Below are 21,271 nucleotides of genomic sequence, written 5' to 3' on the forward strand. Positions count from 1 at the left end.
AGCTTCTTCGCCCTCGGGGCTGGTCAGGTTCATTCGGCTTCCAGGGTCTCTGTCAACGCGGGCAGGTGGTGGTTGCCATACTGTAGGAGCGTTGCCTCCCTCAGGCTCATCCTGGACATTGGCAGGGTGGTGCATGGCAGTCAGACCTGCGGGGTAGGGGAAGGTAACAGTCCATCCCTTATGCCAGAGGCTGTCTTGGATCTGCAAGGGTGGCTCCGCTCTAGTTGGCTGGGAGACAGGCCCATCCACGGCCACTGCTGCTGGTGGACTGGAGGCACAAGGCTCCGGATTTCCTCCCCTAGCCTGAAGGGGTCCAGGCACATCGTCTCCATCTTGGGTAGACATAGTTGTTGGGGATCCTCTACTTCTATGGTTGGGCTCGGCACTTGGCGCATCTAGCTGAGTTACTCCCCAGGCAGCGGTCAAAGCTTCTTCAGTTTGGCTGGTAATGGCTGATATCCTGGTTCCTGGAGCAGATGCAGGGGGCGTAGGCAAGTTTGACCCAGCCCAAACTTCCTGGTACACCGGTGCAATACAATTACCCTGGCTTGGTTGAGGGAGGTAGACAGCTGGATGCAGTTGAGGGTGAGGGACAGCTGGACTCTCCCTGCTGGCTGGGGGCTCTGGCTGGCTGGGGGTGACGGGTGTCACCCCTTCCTCTGGGGCTGCGGGCTTGTTCCGGGGTCCAGGTATCTCGGTGGCGGCGACGGTTGTCGCCCCAGGCACCAGCGTGGGGGCGCTGGATAGCACCCCCCAGTCTTCACAGGGGTCCAGGTCTCTCGGTGGCGGCGACGGTTGTCGCCCCAGGCACCAGCGTGGGGCGCTGGATAGCACCCCCCAGTCTTCACAGGTGGCGGCAGGGAAGCACCTCTCGTTCCTTCCAGGTGGCGACGCCGGTTGGTGTCCCATACATCGACTCAGACTCGCTGGCTAGCGCCTCTTGCCTCTCCCACTCGGCGGCCGCCAGGGCCTCCCCGTGCCCCGTCCCGGTGGCGCTGGGTAGCGCCCCTCGGCTCTTGCTGGGGGTGACAGGGGTTACGGACACCGGTCCCCTGTGGTTGAGGCTGGGGTCCAGGCCAACCCGGTTGGGTTCAGCCGCTCCTCCCAGCACGTTGATCCTGGCCACTATGGTCCCAATCTGAGACACAGACTCCTGGGTAGCCGCGGCCCCAGCGGCGGCAGCTGGTTGGAGTGACGGCTGGGCATCTCCCTCCAGGTGGACCTGGGTGTCAGACTGGTTGCATGCAGGTTGTTGGGCGGCCTGGTGTTTCTTCATTGCCTGGTCCCAACCGGTTCTACACTTGGCGGCTGTGTGGCCGTTGAAGCGGCAGCGCCCCTTCGTCCAGCTGGGTCCCATCAGGCCGGCTTCCCCAGGGTGTATCAACCTGCCAGGTCTCTCCTCCTCCAGTTGGGGCACCAGCTGACAAACAGGGTCTCCCCTACTAGGGGTCAGGCGGTGCTGGGCTGCTTGTGGTGGCTCCTTGGTTACATTCAGCCTCCTCCCCATACACACAGGTCCCTTCCATCCAACAGCGGCTCTCCTCTCCTGGGTGGCGAGGCCAGCCTCAGCCTTAGCATCTGCAGGTGCTTCTCCACATGAGGGATCCTGCCTCTGGGTACGCCAGGTAGTTGGTAGCAAAGGCCGTTGATGGTGCCAGTCGGAAGGGGGGCTATGATCTCTGGGGGGTACCTGTGGCCAGTGTGTGGACAGGTACCCACAGTTGAACCAGCAAGGCCCAGAAGATGCCATACTGATGGTAGCCTGAACTGTATTCTGGACTGCCAGCAGGCTGTTGGTAGCCACCTGAATTGGGCCAGAGTTGCCAGCTGGTATTGCGTCCCTGCCAGGCTCCGTCAGCTGCTGGTGGGGAGCCCCTGCGGTGGTTCTGGTTTTGGCAGGGGGTGGCCTTCTTATTGACTTCCCTAGTTGGAGCTCTGCATCCTGGTGGGCCTCCATCTTCAGCAGCATGGGGGGTCTTGGCTGGGACATGTGCAGTGGTTCAACAGAGTAGAGGCATCTGGTCTTGGAGTGTGGGGGAACAGCCTCACTGCTGCTGGTCAACCCTGCTCCCTTCGTGCTGGGTAAAGCCTTCCACTGCAGCAGGTCACCATTCCCCATCCTTAGGCCGGTCCCCAGTCATTCCATGCCTGGGGGCTCCCAGGGAGGCTTGGGTGGCGGCTCCCCCACCCCCAGGTACGCGTCGGGCATCTGGGTGAAGAGCCTATTCTCCTGGGACAGCTCCCCATCCTCCAGCTTGGTGAGGTCAGCGCCAGGGAGGACCTTTCCACCCCAGAAACAGGTGGTACTGGCCCTAGGGCTGGGCCCCTTTGGAGTCTCAGTTCTGGTGGTAGTGTCCATCTTGGGGCTGGCCACTAAGTCTCTGAAGCTTGTCACCTTCTCATTAGGCTCAGTTGCATCGTTCAACACCCCCAGGAGGACACCTACAGGTTCAACAATCCCCAGTCCAGTATCGCCATTTCTCGTGCGTTGAGCACCAACTGAACAGGAGCTGTGCAGCGGACATTCAGTCACCCTTCCAGACAAGGGCATCTCAGGGACCAGGGGTCTGTGACCTGGCATGTGTTTGATGTTCACTGTACTCAACACAGTAGGCCAAAGTAATAACAGAAGCAGTATCTTGTATGAAGAAGCAGAGAGTGGTGGGGTACAGATGTTGGTGGTTCTGGTCCAAATGAAGACTTCTGTCCACCACAGTGCCAGCAGCAGGCCTAGGCACACAGTTAATGCCCAATCAGGAATATCTTCTATTGCCGCACGTCTGGCTAGGGGCTGACAATTTCTTATCTTGCAGATATAGGAGCAGAGTAGAGTAGCCGCGCCGCAAGGAGGTTCGAGCCGGCTCACCCCTAGTATAAATACTATAGCTGTGTAATTAGGGTGGTAGTCCACGTAGCCGTAGGCACGGTCCTCCTGGCTCAAGAGTTTCTGTGGCTGGCGCGTCCCCATGATAAGTAGCAGGGGGTTGGTCTGTTGGTGCCAGCGTCTTGTTTAACTGTTGAGCCTGAGTTGTTCTCCTTTCCAGTATAGCTCTTGATTTCTGTGATAACCAGCGGATCTTAGCTTAAAGATAAAGAGGGAATATGTTAGGTATCCCTAGATGTCTCTAGGAGCGTATCCGCTAGTAGATATATGGATAGGTAGGCTATCTATATATATATGGCTACACTCCCATATATATATATACGTGTATAGGAATATCCCCAGAGCTAGCTAGCTTTCCTCCTTGCTCCAAAAAATCACGCTTCCTCTGTATATAGTTCACAACTATGAGGGTCGATGGTCCAGGTACACACCACCACTGCCCAGTGTGGGGCATCAAGTCAGGCTATGTCCACAGGGTGGGCGTACTTTCGTTCAGTTACCATATCAGTTTCCAGTGTTGTATGGTGAGGTTAGTATTCACTTACTTGCACCCATGATACAAAAAAAAACAACACTATTTATCACTTGGGTATTTATATATACATATATTTGTTTCACTAACCACTCAGCTTTGAAGTAGGGTTGGCAGGGCTAGGAAGATGTTGAGGGTCTGAGCGGGTTTAAGGAACTGGTTTAGTTTTCCTTATCACACTGTAGATAGGGAGGGAGGAGCTTGCAAGTTTTTCTCCTAAAAAAATATCTCTGTTGTATGCTATAGAGTGGCCCCTCTCCTGTGTGTGTGTGTGTGTGTGTGTGCGTGAAATCTCCTTTCCTTGCAGCGCGCTTACGCACCGTCAATCCGCGCACACAGGTAAAACGCGCACTTATCCCTCAACTCGCTCTCTCGTTGGTCCGCTTTGTCCGTTGAATTTTATGATATTTCCGCACTCCGTTGCGCTACCCGTAAATGGCGCTCTGTGTTCCCGGCGACTAGCTCCACACCGTGGGCGGACTTAGTCTAGTGTGGGTAGGAGGGGGGAAGCGCGTGAGGGGACGGGGGTAAATCCGTCCGTTCCCCCTGTGAGGAAGGGGGGAGTGCTGTGGGTTTGAGGTAACTGTGTGATGAAATAATGGTGCCCTCTCTCCTTAATCCTAGGCTTATCTGTTAGGTCACCTTGATTGTATTTCCTTCAGTGGAGAGTGGGCCCCTCCCTTTCCTCTGAGATAAGGGGTGTATTGTTGTTGTGCTGTAGGCTTGAGGTGATTAGATTGTGTATCAGGGCATTTGGTATATTACATCTAGCTTCTATTTTTGTCCTTATCACAATTACATAACAGATTTGTTTACCAACCCTGTTCTATTTTTAGTTGTTATCACAATACACAATAAATCCAAGCCTGTTCTATTTTTAGTTTTATCACAACACAACAAATTGTTTGCCAATCTTTGCTCATAAATCTATTGTTTAGCCATCACACCAGGGTGGTAATCCCTGCAATGTGATATAATATCTGTTTTTCTAGATGGGTGGCTGCGTTGTAGCCTCTCAGGATACTTGGAGTTGACGTAGTTTTCTCTGCTTTGGTGCACTACACTCGTATGTTGGCTCGCAGCTCGCAGCTATGTGGCGTGTTTCAGCCTATCGGCGGCAGGGAATGTCCCGTCCTGCAGCGCCGTATATCCGAATCCGACTGTTGGCGGCAGGGAATGTCCCGTCCTGCTAGCGCCGCTGGTTCGAATCCTTGGCTTGTTTCAGTCTATTGGCGGCAGGGAATGTCCCGTCCTGCTAGCGCCACTGATCCAAATCCGGCTGATGGCGGCAGGGAATGTCCCGTCCTGCTAGCGCCGCTGGTTCGGATCCTGCTATCTCTTGCAGTAAGGTTGGCCTATTTTCAGCCGTTTGCACTTATTTGGCTTGTTTCAGCCAGTCCGCAGGCCTGTTTCAGCCCTTTGAGCGCTCAATTCTCCGTTAGATGTCGGCGCTTCTCGCGGTTCTCCGTCAAGTTTCGCTGTTTCACTTCCACAACTGCCGGATGCAGAGTTAGACCTTGCTATCCAGGGTGGGTAATTCAGGTTGCTTGTGTCAGTTTTGCCAGTTTTGCTTCCACAACTGCCGGATACAGAGTTAGACCTTGCTATCCAGGGTGGGTAATTCAGGTTGCTTGTGTCAGTTTTGCCAGTTTCACTGCTGGGAGTACCTTAGCCTCAGCTGCGCGTCTGCTCTACACTTGTGGTTTGCCGTAATCTCACACAGCTGTCACCAAAAGTTGTGGTATCCGCCGAGGATAAATGGCAGACACCGGAGTTCAATTAGATTACGGCAGTGTGACAGACGTGGACACCTTACTATAGAGAAGCTACGCTTCTCTAGCATTCACTAAATAATCAACATCTATTTCAGTTGTCACTTTATTGAAGGTCTAAGAGTTACTAAAGTTGTACAACATAATATAAATACATATGGATTAGGAATAAAGATAGTTAAAGATAAATCATACAAGTAAAACATAGATAATTGCAATGGTTAGGTAGATAGCTATCCCTGTCTGGGGAAGGCAGGATAGCCCATGGAACAGCACAATAGGTAGATAAGCATAGAGGGGTTGAGTGGTAGGTCTGGGTACTAAAGAGGGAAGGTTTGATGATTACTGTGACAACAACAGTCTGTGTGGGGGGTGATTCTATCAGGTGAGGGAAGGCTTAGATCCTTTATCCTCAGGGTTGAGGTGGTGCTGATAACTTGGTGGTTGAAGGGGAAGGTTCCGGTGCTTAAGATGGGAGAGGGAGGGGTAACACCCCTCCCTCCATTTGCAGGACAACTGAGAGATGAAATCAATACCGTTATCTGACATATTTTCAGGTGGCTTTACAATTGTAGAATAACAGGATTTAGCTGGGTGCGTAGCATCACTATAATGTCTTGGTTTCTGCATGGTCCAGAGTTGCCGCATACCACAATTATAAACATTAGATACATAAATAATAACAAAAATTAAATTTCCTCTTCTGTTTTTATTTAAATTTTAAATACTGATAAATGATTAGATATACTTTTTAAATAACTAGAACAATTATTAATCGCATCGTATTATAGACAGCTTTCCGCAGATATTAAAATAAAAATATAAGATTATCAGTATTAATCTAAAATTCTTATCTTAATATTAGTGAAAGATTATCTGTAATACGATAATATACATGATTTTTCAGTATGGCTGAGAACCGGTTCTAATCCAGCGGTTATTGATCAGTTTTTAATGCAATACTGAAAAAATATTTATGATTTCAATACCTATGTATTCAACGATTCATAATGTTGATAAAAAGATACCTTTAAGTTGGTGAATTGGTTGAATTATTTCATTAACCTACAACAAACAGGTATGATATTAATTCCAAGGACGTCCAAGGGGTGTTTACACCCTTAACCCCTAATTTTTTAAAAATACAATAAAACCTCATTTAACCCCTTCTTCTTAGGTGTTATTTTGTTTAAATTCCAGAGCAGAAGCAAAAAGAATAAATTTGTGAACATTTTTCAATTTAAAGTTTATAGATAGACAGATAGACAAACAAACAGACTTATGGATAGACATATAAACAGATAGATTTATTAATACCTTGTCCATTGAAATTTCCAGGGCAGAAGCAAAGAGAATAATTCTTGTGAACATAATTCTATCCATAGCGTTATCTCGATTCTTAAAATATAAGTAAAACATAAATAAACAAGGATGACAAAATCCATCCATAAAAGCGAAGCTCTAAAATCAGACGGTAGGACAAACGAACATTAATACTTGTAGAGTGTCAGAATTTTAATCTATATTCTCAAATTGTAAATATTTTTTTTTTGCAGAATTGCTTAATTAAATGATACTGTTTAAGGACATACTTACATTTTAGAGATGCTTTTCTTATAGCATTATACCTTGTTATCCTAAGAATCGTTATTTAAAATCTAGGTGAATAGGATAATAATATATTAGAAAATATTTTTATCAAAAAAGTTTTAATCAAAATGTTTTAAAACGTAAAATCCTGTAAGTTTAGATTTGGCAATCAGTTTAATTTTAACCAATTAAAAGCTTTTTAATTAACTGCTTTGCGAGACTTATGCTCTAATAGGAACTGAGATAATAGGAGGGAGGGGGGGGGGGGGGGGGTTCGGCAAGGGGCCCGACTGTTAAGGGTTAAGTATAAAATGTACAATAAATAGAAATTTTTATATTTCTAAAGAAATCAATATTAAAGTTTTTGTATTTACGTATTATTTATATGAATATGTTTATTTAACAATTTAATCTGAAACATAAAGAGAAAATTTCCAAATATTTATTAAAACAAGGATAACAACATTCAAGAAAAATTGTTCCAAAATTTATAAAAATATTTACTTTTAATGTAAAATAACATGAAGGTGTTAGTTTAAATGAACTTATAGATATCTTATTAAACTTATAGAGTAACTTTGCACTCTTACGTTTAGCCATACAGACCCGATTTAAAGAAAAGCTTTACTGTTAATAACATTCAATGTATCGATTTTAAGTATTTACTTTTTGTACATAATTCAATAGATAGTTTAAGTTAAGTAATTTTCATAAATTATATATGGCTTATCTGGGGGATTAATTTGATATATAAAACATGTATGTGAGTTGAAAATTAATGTAAAAAATATAAACTTGAAAATCACGAAAAAATGCCCTTTTTTCACTGTAAAAACACTACAGTAAGAAAATGTGCGAAAAATCGGACTTTAAATGGATTAAAAAGGTTAAATATCACCCAGCACTTAGTTCTATGACCAATTGAAGGGTACCGGAAGTTTTTATCAAAATCTGAGACCTCATACAGAAAAATGTTTTTTTTTTCGTAAGTAATGAGCCTTATGTCATGGGGGAAAAAAATATTGAAAAATTTAATCATTAAGTTATAAAACTACAAAAGATTATTATCCTAGCATCATACTCTAATAACCAACATAAAAATCTAATACACATGGAGGGAGGAGACATTGGACAATAAATTACACTTGGTACCCAAGGTTTTATAACTACGTTATCATATTCATTTAGCTCAAAAACATTGGTTGCTTTAATTACATTTTCATTGGTTGGGTCACTAGTAGTTTTATGTACAGAGGGAGGGGTAATTTTGTTTATCCTTAACGGGGATGCACATTAATTCATAGTTCATTGTCATATCACTTTAGATCCCTGGTATATACCTGAAATTCTTTTACAGCTCGTCTTTTTGCTTCTTGTGCTTGGTTTACACCTTGGCTGAAACAATGGATTTATAATTACTAGGATGTTACACCAGATTTTCATATTTTCTAATAAAGTGCAACTCGCAAGTTAAAATTACATTTACAATACCTCCATCCACTAACTTTACCAAATTCCCCACCCTCCTACTGGATGAACGAACTGGCCAAGAAATAAGTTCCATATTAGCAACCTAAATTGGAAGCTAGTAAAAGTGGCTGACTCAGATTATGACGTCAAAAAAAATCAACCAATGAGATGCGAGTATACACTGTAATTGACCAATTGTAAAATTTATAGTGGCCTCTCGTTGGTTAATTTTTTGACGTCATAATCTGAGTCAGATACTTTTACTAGCTTCCCTAAATTTACGACAATTTCTCCCCTGACATTGAAACAAGTGACTAGACATCAGACAGATGTAACGGACGGACAACCCCCAGTTGAAGAGTAGCTAAACAGTAAAATCCTGACCTAATATTTCCATGTATTATATTATTAATCGCCTCCACAATTGATTCACATGAAATCTTTTTATCCTAAAAAATAAAAAAAAATAAAAAATTTATCATTGTTTTAGATAATTAAGTATTTTTGATGTCTGTCTTTTCGTTTTCAAAGAGGGAGAAGACATATGGCTGTTTTTTTTATAGTCCCCAAAGTTTTATAATTACGTTTTTTTATTTGCTCGCTTAACAACTTTGGGGACTTTATTGAATTGGTGTACAAACGTTTCAACCAATAGTTGTAATTTAAAATCTATAATAACGATCCCCCACTTCCACCTCCTTTATCCCATCCCCTCGCCTCACATTGGAAGAACGAACTGACCATTAAATGATTTCCATATTAGCACGATAAATTGATGACAAATTTTCACCAGTCAATATATCCATGTATATCCTATATCCATTATCAAAAAAGAAAACAGTAGATATTTTGATTACCTTAATATTGATGGTCCAAGTTCCTTCTCTTTGATCCTTACTCCATCCTTTTAGCAGATTCATGGTCTAAAACAAAGGAAAAAGTTTTACAGTATGGTCTAAAAACCGAATAATATCCATTGGATCAGAGCCTGTTTTCATCCATACTAAAAAATCATGTATACCATCGTATTGCGGACAGTTTTCCACGATTAAAAAAAATTAATACCAGTTTTTTTTAGTCCAGCTGGGCTAACAAAACTGGTTTAATTTGTAAAGCTGTAATACTATGCAATAAATAACTAATATAATTGTAAACGAATCTCTATAAGTCAGTTTCTGTTAGGTCCTGAAAAGTTTTATCCTGGGGGAGGGTACCTCCACACTCCCAAGCTAATTCTTAATTTTCTTTTTAAAACAAAAACATAAGGTTGTAAGTCAACTCCCGCCTCTATCTTATCTCTAAAAATTGCTTGTAAGTCCTCAAGGGGCGTAGTCGCCAGTTTTACATGAAGCTGTTTTTTTAAACTTAATTTATTTTTGAAATTTATCTTATTTACCTTTTTAACTTTTGTATTCGCATTATCCCCATTACAGGCACCTAAAAAGGATTTCAAATATAAGAAGATGGATGATTGTCTGTTCGTGTGATACTAAAGATACAAAAAAAAATTCTATAAGAGTAGAGAACATTATTAAAACACTTTTGATATGAAAGAACATTCCAGTATTGTACTTAAAGTTTTATTTTATCTACTGTTTCTTTAACTTTAATTTGAGTAACTCTAGTTTCAATTTTCAATTGCTAACTAATGTTGTACGTTCTCACATTATCTGGCTTATAGAGTAGCTTCGCTCCTCAGCTCTAATCCTATTTTACTGTTAAAATCACCTCCTACTAGAGGAGGAGCCATTGTGTAAATATCAATCTATTATTTTGTACAGCTGTTTTGCTAATGGTCAATTTTAATCTTTATTTTGTTTTATCTACTAGAAAAGGGGCCACACTCCCACACTAACAAGGAAGAGAAAATCAATTTTGTTAAGAATCTTTAAGTTGTAATTTAAAACATTTAAAACATCCACAAGTAGGGAAGAACAAAAACCATGGATGGACAAACGAACATAGAGTTAAAGATTACATGTTCTGTGGATTAAAAAAGAGAGAGAAAGATGGAATGATCACAAAAAAATGCATGAAACGAATATATGTCTCTTGTAGCACGATCGACAGACCGACGGCACAAATAGCAGCTGAGAAAATCATATCTATAATACAAAGTAGCTTGATGTCTGTCTGTCTGTCCGTCCCTTAAGATCTCGCTAACCACTGAACCGATCGGATTCTACTTTTCAGGGTATATGTATACCTATTGGTCCTATGGTGGTTTTAAGCTATTTTCTTGTGGGGTGGAACATCCCAAACGACCCCAAAAACAAAAAAAATCCCCCTCCTTTTTTGTTTGTTTATGGGGAAGTTAGTTCTTCACATAAAACTACTGGCAGCACCAGTAGTGCTTAATTTTATATTTTGTTTATTATTTTTTTAATTACCTCTTGGGGCAAAGCCCGTAGAGGCTAGGGGCGAAGCCGCTAGTTTCCTATATAGAATTACGCACTGCCGTACGGGTGAACTGACATACACAAGAAAACATAGAGTAGTTTCGCTACTAAAAAGTTACCTAGTAATTTAAAGAGATGTACCATAGAGTAGTATGATTTTAAGTAGTTGGCTTCTTTTGGACTAGTATCTAAAAAATAGTAAAAATATTATTGAAACGTTAAAATTGTCCCATCAATTTCAAACTTGGTAAGATAATTTATGTAACAATATTTTTAATATGATATAACTATCATATTCATAAAAATTTTTGAAACAATTGATTCTTTCTCTAATAAAGTCAAAAAAGTATTCTGTATTCAAATAAATTTGGAAGATTTACTTTATCAATCTAGCTTCGCTGTTATGAATGTTGTTACCCTTGTTTCTCATATATATATCTAGCAATACCTTTAGTTAATGGCATCTTCATAACAATTGAAAAATCTTTAAGCTCTTCTGCAAATATCAGTTCTAAAAAAAAGAAAGAAATATCTCCATTTTCTGTAAAAAAAAAATCCTATCCTATCCTATTTTGTAAAGTTAGGTTTGTTGGTTTGTTTGTAAAGATCTCACAAAACAAATAAATAATTCTCTATTTTAGAGAAGCTTGTGATTGTTCAAGAACATTTTAATTCTAAATTATCTTTGTATATTGTTTTGCCCCCTTTCTCTCCCGTTAAAATAATAAGCCCTTGGATGCATGGGGCGAAGTATCGTCTGTCCGATTAGGCTACGTCACACTAACATTATCAATTTTCCAAAAGTTTTAAACACAATTACTGAAACTAATTTAGTTTTTTATTTTTTCGTTTTCTTCCGGTCTTTTACCGATTGATCTTAATTAAACGCTTTTTTTACTTCTTATTAAGTTATTAATGCTATACTTGAAAATATATGTTCTTGTTAAGTTCTACTATCTAAGTGATCCTAAAGGATAAGACAATGAACGATAAGTTTAGTACAATTATTATAAACAAAATTAAGCTTGCTGTAGGTCAAAATTATTTGTAAGATTTTGTACAGGCAATGTCACCAACCCATCAAGATTTAATAGTACCCAAAGTTTTTAAGTCGACGAGAACTTTGGGTACCAGACCAATGTCCCAAGATTTTACCTTTCCAGTTAACATCCTGCACGTCTATGTCCATTTTGTTTATGCTATCATTATCCTAAAACAATAACATGAATTTAGATGTATAATTTATTACAATTATCTTATGGGGGGCGAGATATCGTTTCGGGTTCTAGCTTTCTTCAAGCAAATTGTAAAACTTTTGTCTGGATGTCCTTACTGTGTATGGTAATGAATTGCGCCTGTTTATGGGCTAACAAATTACCTCTACTCTTACTATTGATATCACGCGCCTAAATAAGGAGCAGTAGGTACCATTTTTAATGTCTCTAATATGTTATTTTTACTTTTTAAAGATTATCTTAGCTAATCTAGATTTTAAATGATAAGACATAAAAATCCGGAATAAGGTATAACCAACAAGCGAAATAAATCTAAAATAATATTTGGGGGGCAGATGGAGAGGTCCTCAATTTTAATATGTGTTGCCCCTGACAGATGAAAAACACGTAGAGGTTTCGTGATTTTTAATTTCGTTGTTTGGTATAAACTGTATAAAAATAAGCGAGGCTACTCATTTAGTGTCCTTCCGTAACGTTATGGGGAAAATATGACGATTTTCCGCTGATATAAAAGAGATTTTTGATTTTATTACAAAAAATTTAAAAAATACTTAGTTTGTCGGTCAAGCTACAAAAGACAAAATATATTTATACATTTGATTTTAAGGTTCTGTGATGCTTCTAAATAATCACATTTGTAAATTTTAAAAGTCTGCTCTATAGTGCCCTAGCAATATGGGGATAGATGCCACTGCTTTTGGCCTACCTATTCTATTGACGTAAGGAAATACCCTATACCCCATCTCTCATCTAGGGGGTTTATTTCCCCCTTCCCTTTCTCTTTCCTCCACTATGACGTCCATATGATAGGTAGGCCAAAAGCGGTGACATCTATTCTCATTTTCCTAGGGCACTAAAGGCAGCTACTGATTCAAAATATAAATTAATTTTGTTTTACCTCTTTTATAGATGCTTTGTCAGGAGATGGTGTTTCAAATTCTATTTCTTCTATCTCTTCTATATTATGCGTCCTAAACAACAATCATGTTGTAACAAAATTACATTTGTTTAAATTATTACCTAACTCATAATATCATTTCATCACAAAAGACGACATTTAACCCATCAATATCCTACGCGGCAATCATGTATGTGCATCATGTTCTGCCATCAGCTGATTTTTGTTTACATGTACAATGTACATTGCACATACATTCAATTGTCCAAACACATGTAGGTACCAGGGATATTAAGGAATATGACAATTGACGATAAATTTATGTCGTCCCCAATGAAAAAAAAATCCTCCACTTTGGATTAAAATTATTAGTTGCAAATTTTTGACACTATTAATCAACTAAAATTCAAAGACCTATATTTTGTGCGCCAACGAATAAGATAACATGGTTATAAAACTTTGGGTACTGCATATAATGAACATTCCTTATCTGCATAGCCATTTTAAGTAGCAGTTACTCTGTAAAAAATGCTAAAGTTACTCAAGTCTGTCTGTCAGAGACTTTACTACATACTAGTGTTGAATTTGACAAAAAATTGCCATGGGTTATTACGGGGCTTAACATCCGCGCATCAGCCGCGACGAAGCCTCAAATTTGAACCCGTTTGGATTCTATGAAAACTTTTTTGAAAAAAAGACCATATTTTTTAGTCAGGTTTAGACTTTCAGCTGATTTTAAAAATTGCATAAGAATATTTCTATGAAGCTAACAGGTGGCTGACACGTGGCTGCCGAGCCCTGGAGCTACCTTGTTGTTTCTACAGCAGAGCTCGCCCGTGGTCTCAATATCCCGCTATCTTCATTAATATCCATATTAACCGAGTGCCAGGCATCCAGGCTGGCTGACCCTTCGTCCCCGAGGTCTTCTGGTTCTAGTCCCACCTCCCGTTCTCCGAAATGGGTGAAATCATGGTAGGACTTGGACCTGGGTTAATAGGTAGAATTATTCATTACAATTAGATTACAATTAGTGGTTGAAACGTTTGGATACTCAACTTCATGAATCAACCAATCAAAATTCAATAAAGGTCCAAAAACTTTAATATTAAACTTTGGATAATAGTGCAAGAAAGAGCACAATGTCCCCTTCCTTCCTGATTTATCTATCTATTCTTCTTATTACCTGTCCATTTTGATTTGCACTGGAATTTCAATAGTTTCTTCAGAATCTTCTCGTTGAATTGGTATTCCTATTTCATGGGCAGATCTATAAAAAAAAGATTGTTTTAATAATAAGAATATCATACAAATCTTTGTGAAAATTCTATTTTTAAAAAGTAGTAATGTTTTTTTTTTGTCTGTAGCTTAATTTCTGAACTCTGAAAAGATTAAATTCTGACTCAAATCAGGTTTCGTTTCATTGAAGCTTTACATAGGTCCCGGGTTGATTTTAGCAGAAATCTCAAGGGATAAGACATTGGCCGAAATGTTAATTTTTATCCCCAATGATGATGCACAAAATTACCCCCTTCAGTAGGTTAAATTAGTGATTTAAACGTTTGAACACTCAAAATAATCCAACCAAACAAAATTCACTAAAGTCCCCAAAGCTGTTAAGCTAACCATAAAAAAATGTTGTTATTATAAAACTTTAGAGACTAGTGTAATAAACAGCCCATTGTCCCCACACTCTCTATATTTTAGGACATTATATTTTTAAATTGAAGTCTAAGTATGGTTTCAGGCTAGTTTTCTGTTCATTGCCGATTTCAATACATAGCCTCTAGAAAATACTGATGCTAATAAAGAGTAATAGTAAGAAGAAAGAGAATGCCTTGGCCTGGAACAGCTATGTTGAGCTAGGACTTTCAGACAAAGGACGTATAAATAATAGAGTTTGTTTTAAATATAAAAAATAAAAGTGAGATTACCTGCTAGAGTTAATAGTATTATCTGAAGATAAGTGCCATAAGCTGCTATAGGGTCCTAGTCTAGCTGCTGACCCCTGCTGTAGGCTTAACCTTCATAGATAGATTGATTATTGTTAAACAGATTAGAAGATAGATAGGTAAATAGATAAATAGAGTGATAGATATCATAGTCTGCATTACTTAACCTGATATAGATATTAGTTTTTGTTTCTATGTTTCTACTTATAAAATACTATCAATATACCTATCTATCTATCTATCTAGCTATCCATCTAGCTATCCATCTATCTACCCATCTACCTATCCATCTATCTATCCTTCAATCTATCTATCTATTTATCCATCTTTCTACCCATCTATCTATCCATCTATCTATCCATCTATCTATCCATCTATCTATCCATCTATCTATCCATCTATCTATCCATCTATCTATCCATCTATCTATCCATCTATCTATCCATCTATCTATCCATCTATCTATCCATCTATCTATCCATCTATCTATCCATCTATCTATCCATCTATCTATCCATCTATCTATCCATCTATCTATCCATCTATCTATCCATCTATCTATCCATCTATCTATCCATCTATCTATCCATCTATCTATCCATCTATCTATCCATCTATCTATCCATCTATCTATCCATCTATCTATCCATCTATCTATCCATCTATCTATTCATACCTTGATTGTTTACAGAAGCTAGTAGTATGAAATCTATTTATTCTACTTCGTGTTATATCTAACATACAAATATATACATTTTTTCTGACCTATGATATCTATGGTATTTTGTGATTTATTGACAATGCATGAAAACTAACTTGATGTTGTTTTTGATTAAATTTAGATTTCTCTAATATAAATTGTTTATTTGAAATCAAATTACTTTAATTTAACAATTTTTTTTCTCTAAAATATGTATTTGGTTTTAATTCGCTACTTGCAGTAATTTGTAATTTTATTGTTAAATGGCATTTAATAGTTATTTATCGCCTCGGATTTTAAACTGCTTTCCGCGGATATTAAAATGAAAAATTATGAATTTAAAAATGGTATTAATTTTTGATTTTTAATTTTAATAGTTGTGGAAAATAGTCTGTAATACGATGCTAAACATGATTTTAGTATGGCTGAAGACTGGTTTTAAACCAGCGGATATTAATAGGTTTCAAGGCCATAATAGAATAGCAATTCTCTAAGTTCAGATGTCCTATGAAATAAAAATGTTAATAGTTATTTCTCGTATCGTATTATAAACAGCTTTCCGTGGATATAGAATGTACAATAGTAAAATTAAAACCAGTTTTTATATTCGTAGAAAGCTGGATATAATACGATGCTGGACATAGTTTTTTCGTATGGATGAGAACCGGTTCCTATCCACCGGATTCGAATGAATACGAGAAATGAATATATTTTCCTGATTGGTCTGAGGTTTTTTTGTTTACATGTCTATCCAATCTTCGCATTGACTCTGCCTAAAAAAATATATCAACAAACATAAGTATTTATATAAAAGTAAAAGAATGTTTGTCTGTCAATACTGTCTGTCTTTGTGTCTGTTTGCAGCTGAACATATCGCTAACCACTATATTGATTAGGCTCCCCTTTTCATTAATTATTACAGTCTTTCTGAAAGACATTTTTTTTTGTCTGTCCTCCTGTTTATATTGTTGCAGTGCTATTGTGGTATTCGGCGACCCTGAGCCATGTTATATGGCAACCCTGACCTCGGTTCGGAGGAGGGCCGAGGGCCCTCCCCCGAGTACCGGGGGAAGGGGTCCACCTGACCTCTCCCCATGCTTAAAACTAATTATAGATTTGACAGCCGCATTATGGCTAAGCTGCATTGTTTGGTTCCCCCACCCCTTTCCAGGGATGGGGGATAATTGTTGTCTATTTTGATTAATGTATGTATAGTTATATTGATTTTGATTTAGTATTAATTATTCCAATCTGTGTATTTATTATTTGTTGTATTATAAAGTAGTAACCTTTAGACTCTGAATAAAGTAACATCTGAATAGATTCTGTTTGTTATTTGGTGATAGCTAGAGAAGCCCAGCTTCTCTATAATTATACGTGTCCATGTCTGTTCGCACTGCCGTAGTCATTTGAACTTGGGTAATGGCCATTTAACTGAGGCGGTTACCACAACTTGGTGACAGCTGTGTGAGATTACGGCAAACACAAGTGTAGAGCAGACGCGCAGCTGAGACTAAGGTACTCCCAGCAGTGAAACTGGCAAAACTGACACAAGCAACCTGAATTACCCACCCTGGATAGCAAGGTCTAACTCTGTATCCGGCAGTTGTGGAAGCAAAACCTAACGAAAGACCACGGAGAGTGGCGGAATCAGAGCTGCGGAGAGCAGCGAAATCTGACGAAAGACCGCGGAGAGCGGCGAAATCGAACGGAGAACCGCGGAGAGCGGCGAAATCTAACGGAGGATTGTGCGTTCACGGGCTGAAACAGGCCCGCTGACTGGCTGAAACAGGCCAAGTAACTGCAGACGGCTGAAACAGGCCCATTACTTACTGCGAAGGATAGCGGGATTCGAACCCACGGCGCTGCAGGCTGCCGACTGGCTAAAACAAGCAAAATAGCCGCGAGCTGTGAGCGAAAATACGAGTGTAGTGTACCAGTAGGAGAAAAACTACGCTAACCCCAAGTATCCTGGGAGGCTACAGCGCAGCCACCCACCGAGAAAATCAGATATTGTATCAGATTTTATGTATTGCCACCCTGGTGTGAAGGCTAAACAACAGATTTATGGGCAGGGATTGGTAAACAATTGCCGGTACTTTTGATAAGCCAAAAATAGAACCCAGGTGCGAGATAACAATGCATTGTTAAAACTCGGACCCCCAACCCTGCAGCACGGCAAATACACTGCCCTCTACCCCCAACAGAAGGGGAGGGTCCCCCCCATAAATTGAAGTAAATATAATCCAAGGTGACATTTTGATAAGCCAAGGATTAAGGAAGAAGCCCACCTACTTTATAACCCAGTCACCTGAAGCCCGCGGCACCCCCTCCCCCTCTGGGGAAGGGCGTCCTTACCCCGTCCCCTCACGCCTTCCCCCTTCTCCCCGCACTCGGATAAGTCCGTCTACCGTGCAGAGACAGAGACCGGGAGAACGGAGCGCATTGCGCGGGTTGCGCAGAGAAGCTCGGAACGCAACGAAATCTGTTGGACAAAGGGGATAAAACGGACCAATGAGAGAGCAGATTGAGGGATAGATGAGCGTTTCACCTGTGTGCGCGCGCTCTGACTGTGCATAGGCGCGTTGTGAGGGAGGTATTCCACACACACACACACACTAAGGAGGGGAGCTACTCTATAGCATACAAAGGATATATCCCAAGAAATTGCAAAGCTCCTCCCCCTATCTACAGTGTGATAAGGAAAACTAAATCAGTTCCTGACAGCAGTTCAGACCCTCAACAACTCTCTAGACCTACCAGCCTACCCTAAAGCTGAGAGACTAGTGAAAAAAGTACCCAAGTGTATACCTATTTATATTTGTGTTCCCAACTACCAATCAAGTGACAAAGGGTAGTGGTTGCTGGAATAGTGACCAAAAGTGTAAGCAGCCTATAGTTTCGGCTTAAAATTCGTGACACGACGCTGAACCTTTGACCATATGGAGTAACAACAAGCGCAGGGAGGCGATCAGCTTCAAGGATGGCTCCAGGATGATCCCCAGCTGGCTCCAGCCGAGTACCTCAAGCTGATTCTAAGTAACCTGCCGGAGTACCGGGGACCGCCCAAGCAGTCCTGGAACTCCCACATTCGGCGTCTTGAAATGTCATGGGCGGCTTACAGAGTACCCGCCCATGACACGCTGAATCGCCGCAACGCCCTTCTACTATCCCTGGCGGGGCAGGCGGCGGAGATGGCCTCCCACCTGTTTGGGGAGGCAGGCCAAGCCTTGACCTACAAACAGGTCAAGGCCGAGTGTGAAATGTTGTTCCGGCCAGCCTATGAGTCCCAGACCCTGAAGCAAGCCTTCAGGGACTATAGGCAACACTCGACAGAGCCCATCCAGGCCTATATCTCCACCAAGTGCGCCCTGTACAGGGAGGCCTACAGCTACGAAGATCTGGAGTTACTCATAGATGAACTGAACCGCGGCATCCGCAACGCCAACGTGAAGCGCAAGATGATGGGGCATGAGATCGCCTCGGTCCCCGAGTACACGAGGCGTGCTATGTTCACCGTGACCATGATAACCAAGCAGCTGAAGGAGGGTGTGTGCCTGGTGGACGCAACCGACGGGCTCACCAGCTCGGCCAGCGTCCAGTTGCCCCAGTATGATGACTCGGAGCCAATGGAGATTGGCGCCCTGGCTCCGGGTCTCCACCAGATGGGGAAGGTCCCACCAGACGAAGCCTCCAAGATTCCGGGCCGTTGCTACCGATGCCATGGGAAAGGCCACCGAGTCAGAGATTGTCCTACCTCCCTGGAGGTCAGCCTAGAAGAGCGCCGCGCCCAGTCCCCCCGTGACCGGCCTGCCCAGTGTGAATGTTGCAACTACTCAGGCCATACGGCGGCCGAGTGCAAGGCTGACTGGGACCAGGTGGCCGGGAGGAGACGCCTAGCCGGCAAGGGCGCTAACTCGGGCAAGCCCAGCTCCCAGGTAGCCAACATGGAGGGAAGCGCACCGCCGGCGGCACCCCAGCAAGCCGCCGCCCCCAACGCTGTGGGCCACTCGGAAGGAATGCCGCAGTTTGGAACCATACCAGCAAGGATCAACGTGCTGGGAGGAGCCGCTGAACCCAACCGGGTCGGCCTGGGATTCAGCCTCAGGGATTCAGGAGGAGGTAACCCCGGTCATCCCCAGCGAGAGACGAGAGGCGCTACCCAGCGCCACCTGGACGATGTACGGGGGGGCCCTCGCGGCCGCCGAGAGGGAGAGGCAAGAGGTGCTAGCCAGCGAGGCCGAGACGATGTATGGGGCGACAACCGTCGCCGCCACCTGGGAAGGACGAGAGGTGCTACCCCGCACCCCCAAGCTGATGTCTGGGGCGACAACCGTCGCCGCCACCTGTGAAGACCAAGGGGTGCTACCAAGCACCCCCACGCTGGTGCCTGGGGCAACAACCGTCGCCGCCACCGAGAGACCTGGCCCCCGGAACGAGCCCGCAGCCGCGGAGGAAGGGGTGACAACCGTCACCCCCAGTCAGCCCAAGCCCCCAGCCAGCAGGGAGAGTCCAGCTGTCCCTCACCCTCAACCGTGTCCAGCTGTCCATCCCCCTCAACTGAGTCAGGATAAGTTAAAATTAACAAATGCATTGTACCCAATATGTTGTAACCCCCCAGCCTTGCCTGTGCCCCCCGCACCAGAGGCTGGGGAGATTGAGATTTGGGGGTATCAGGGCTTGTCTGTGCCACATGCACCTGAGTTCCTAGGGCAGGGGAGGGATGTAACGCAGGGCGAGCCTGTGCCACACGCACTAGAGCCCCATGCCACTGGGCATGCCATGGAAGAGGGAAGGGCCACCTTGAGGCTAGGGGAGCCGATGCCCCAACAGGCGCTGGTTGCCTGTCAGTCCGTCAATGGGGAGGGTATAGGGAAGCCCCAGGCGTCTAAAGATAACACTCAATGGAAATTTATATCTAGCCAGGAACAGACAACCAGCCCTCCTTCCCAAGAAGCTGCTGTGGCCAGATGCGCGCACGAGGATGGTGGCTGTCCGGCCGGTGCTCCCATTGGTGGATGGTTCTGTGGGGCCTACTGCTAGCAGCTGTGTGGCCCACCGCCAGCTATGTCTTGATAGGGTGGGACTGTGCCAACCCCACCCATGTTACAGCCTTCAACAAAGAGCGGATGTGTAGCCAAGAGCCGCTACACCAGGAGGTGCCTCTAGGCCATGAGGTACACATCCTGCAACAAGTCAAGATCCGGGAGACCACTTGGTATAGCTGCCAGCTCACAGTGTCCCAGTGGACATTCAGGTGTGGCGTCTGGGGCCACCTGAAGGTGACGTTGGTCCCCACCCTCATGCGGCCAACCAAGATTGACCCAGAGACTTGCCGGGACCTGGCCCAGAGCTGAGTCTACACCCTGCCAGGCAAGACCAAGCCATTGACGTTCCAGCTGAACCACCCCCTGTTCTTCACCCTTGATATGGTGGGGGCACTGGTAAACAGCCCCAAGGGGGTGGGTTGTGAAGGGGAGGACGTCCACTTTGAAGGCCAGCTTTACCGCAATGAGCTGGTGCTCCAGGAGCGACAGCTGCTGGTCAAGGAGGAGACCTACGTAGTCGAGGACGGACGGGTGGAGTCCCAGTCCGACCACCTGACCCTGGCGTGTCCCCAGTCAGAGCTGTCCTGCGTCTCCGGAGAGGCCACGTACGTGTGGGACCACCTGGGAAGAGATTGCCCCTTGAGGCTGATCCGCAGCCTGGTGATGGATGCATTCTTGGTGGACCATCAGGCACTATTCTTTATTAACATGACTACCCCTACCTCTATAGTAAACTGCAACTTCGAAGCCCATGCCACCAACCACCCAGCATTGTTCATTGCAGCCGACCCAGC

At 43.0% G+C, this 21,271-nt stretch overlaps 1 protein-coding gene across 2 annotated transcripts in view; it reads right to left on the minus strand.

Moving 5' to 3' along the window:
* The window catches only part of LOC145328087 (uncharacterized), a 633,740-nt gene that overhangs the window by 12,324 nt on the left and 600,145 nt on the right, over positions 1-21,271 (minus strand). For both annotated transcript variants that reach the window (XM_080171649.1, XM_080171650.1), the window contains exons 5-19: positions 16,145-16,202; positions 15,406-15,463; positions 14,712-14,801; positions 13,964-14,047; positions 13,589-13,765; positions 12,781-12,853; positions 11,803-11,857; positions 11,096-11,158; positions 10,767-10,835; positions 9,645-9,685; positions 9,106-9,171; positions 8,633-8,697; positions 8,119-8,173; positions 6,506-6,586; positions 6,217-6,253 (exon numbers count right to left, since the gene is read on the minus strand). In XM_080171649.1, coding sequence (XP_080027775.1) covers positions 6,217-6,253; positions 6,506-6,586; positions 8,119-8,173; positions 8,633-8,697; positions 9,106-9,171; positions 9,645-9,685; positions 10,767-10,835; positions 11,096-11,158; positions 11,803-11,857; positions 12,781-12,853; positions 13,589-13,765; positions 13,964-14,047; positions 14,712-14,801; positions 15,406-15,463; positions 16,145-16,202 — 1,072 coding nt within the window. The remainder of the gene's footprint in view (positions 1-6,216; positions 6,254-6,505; positions 6,587-8,118; positions 8,174-8,632; positions 8,698-9,105; positions 9,172-9,644; positions 9,686-10,766; positions 10,836-11,095; positions 11,159-11,802; positions 11,858-12,780; positions 12,854-13,588; positions 13,766-13,963; positions 14,048-14,711; positions 14,802-15,405; positions 15,464-16,144; positions 16,203-21,271) is intronic.

This window comes from Acartia tonsa, chromosome 9 (genome assembly GCF_053477335.1).
Source record: "Acartia tonsa isolate MP-2025a chromosome 9, ASM5347733v1, whole genome shotgun sequence".
Classification (NCBI taxonomy): Eukaryota; Metazoa; Arthropoda; class Copepoda; order Calanoida; family Acartiidae; genus Acartia; species Acartia tonsa.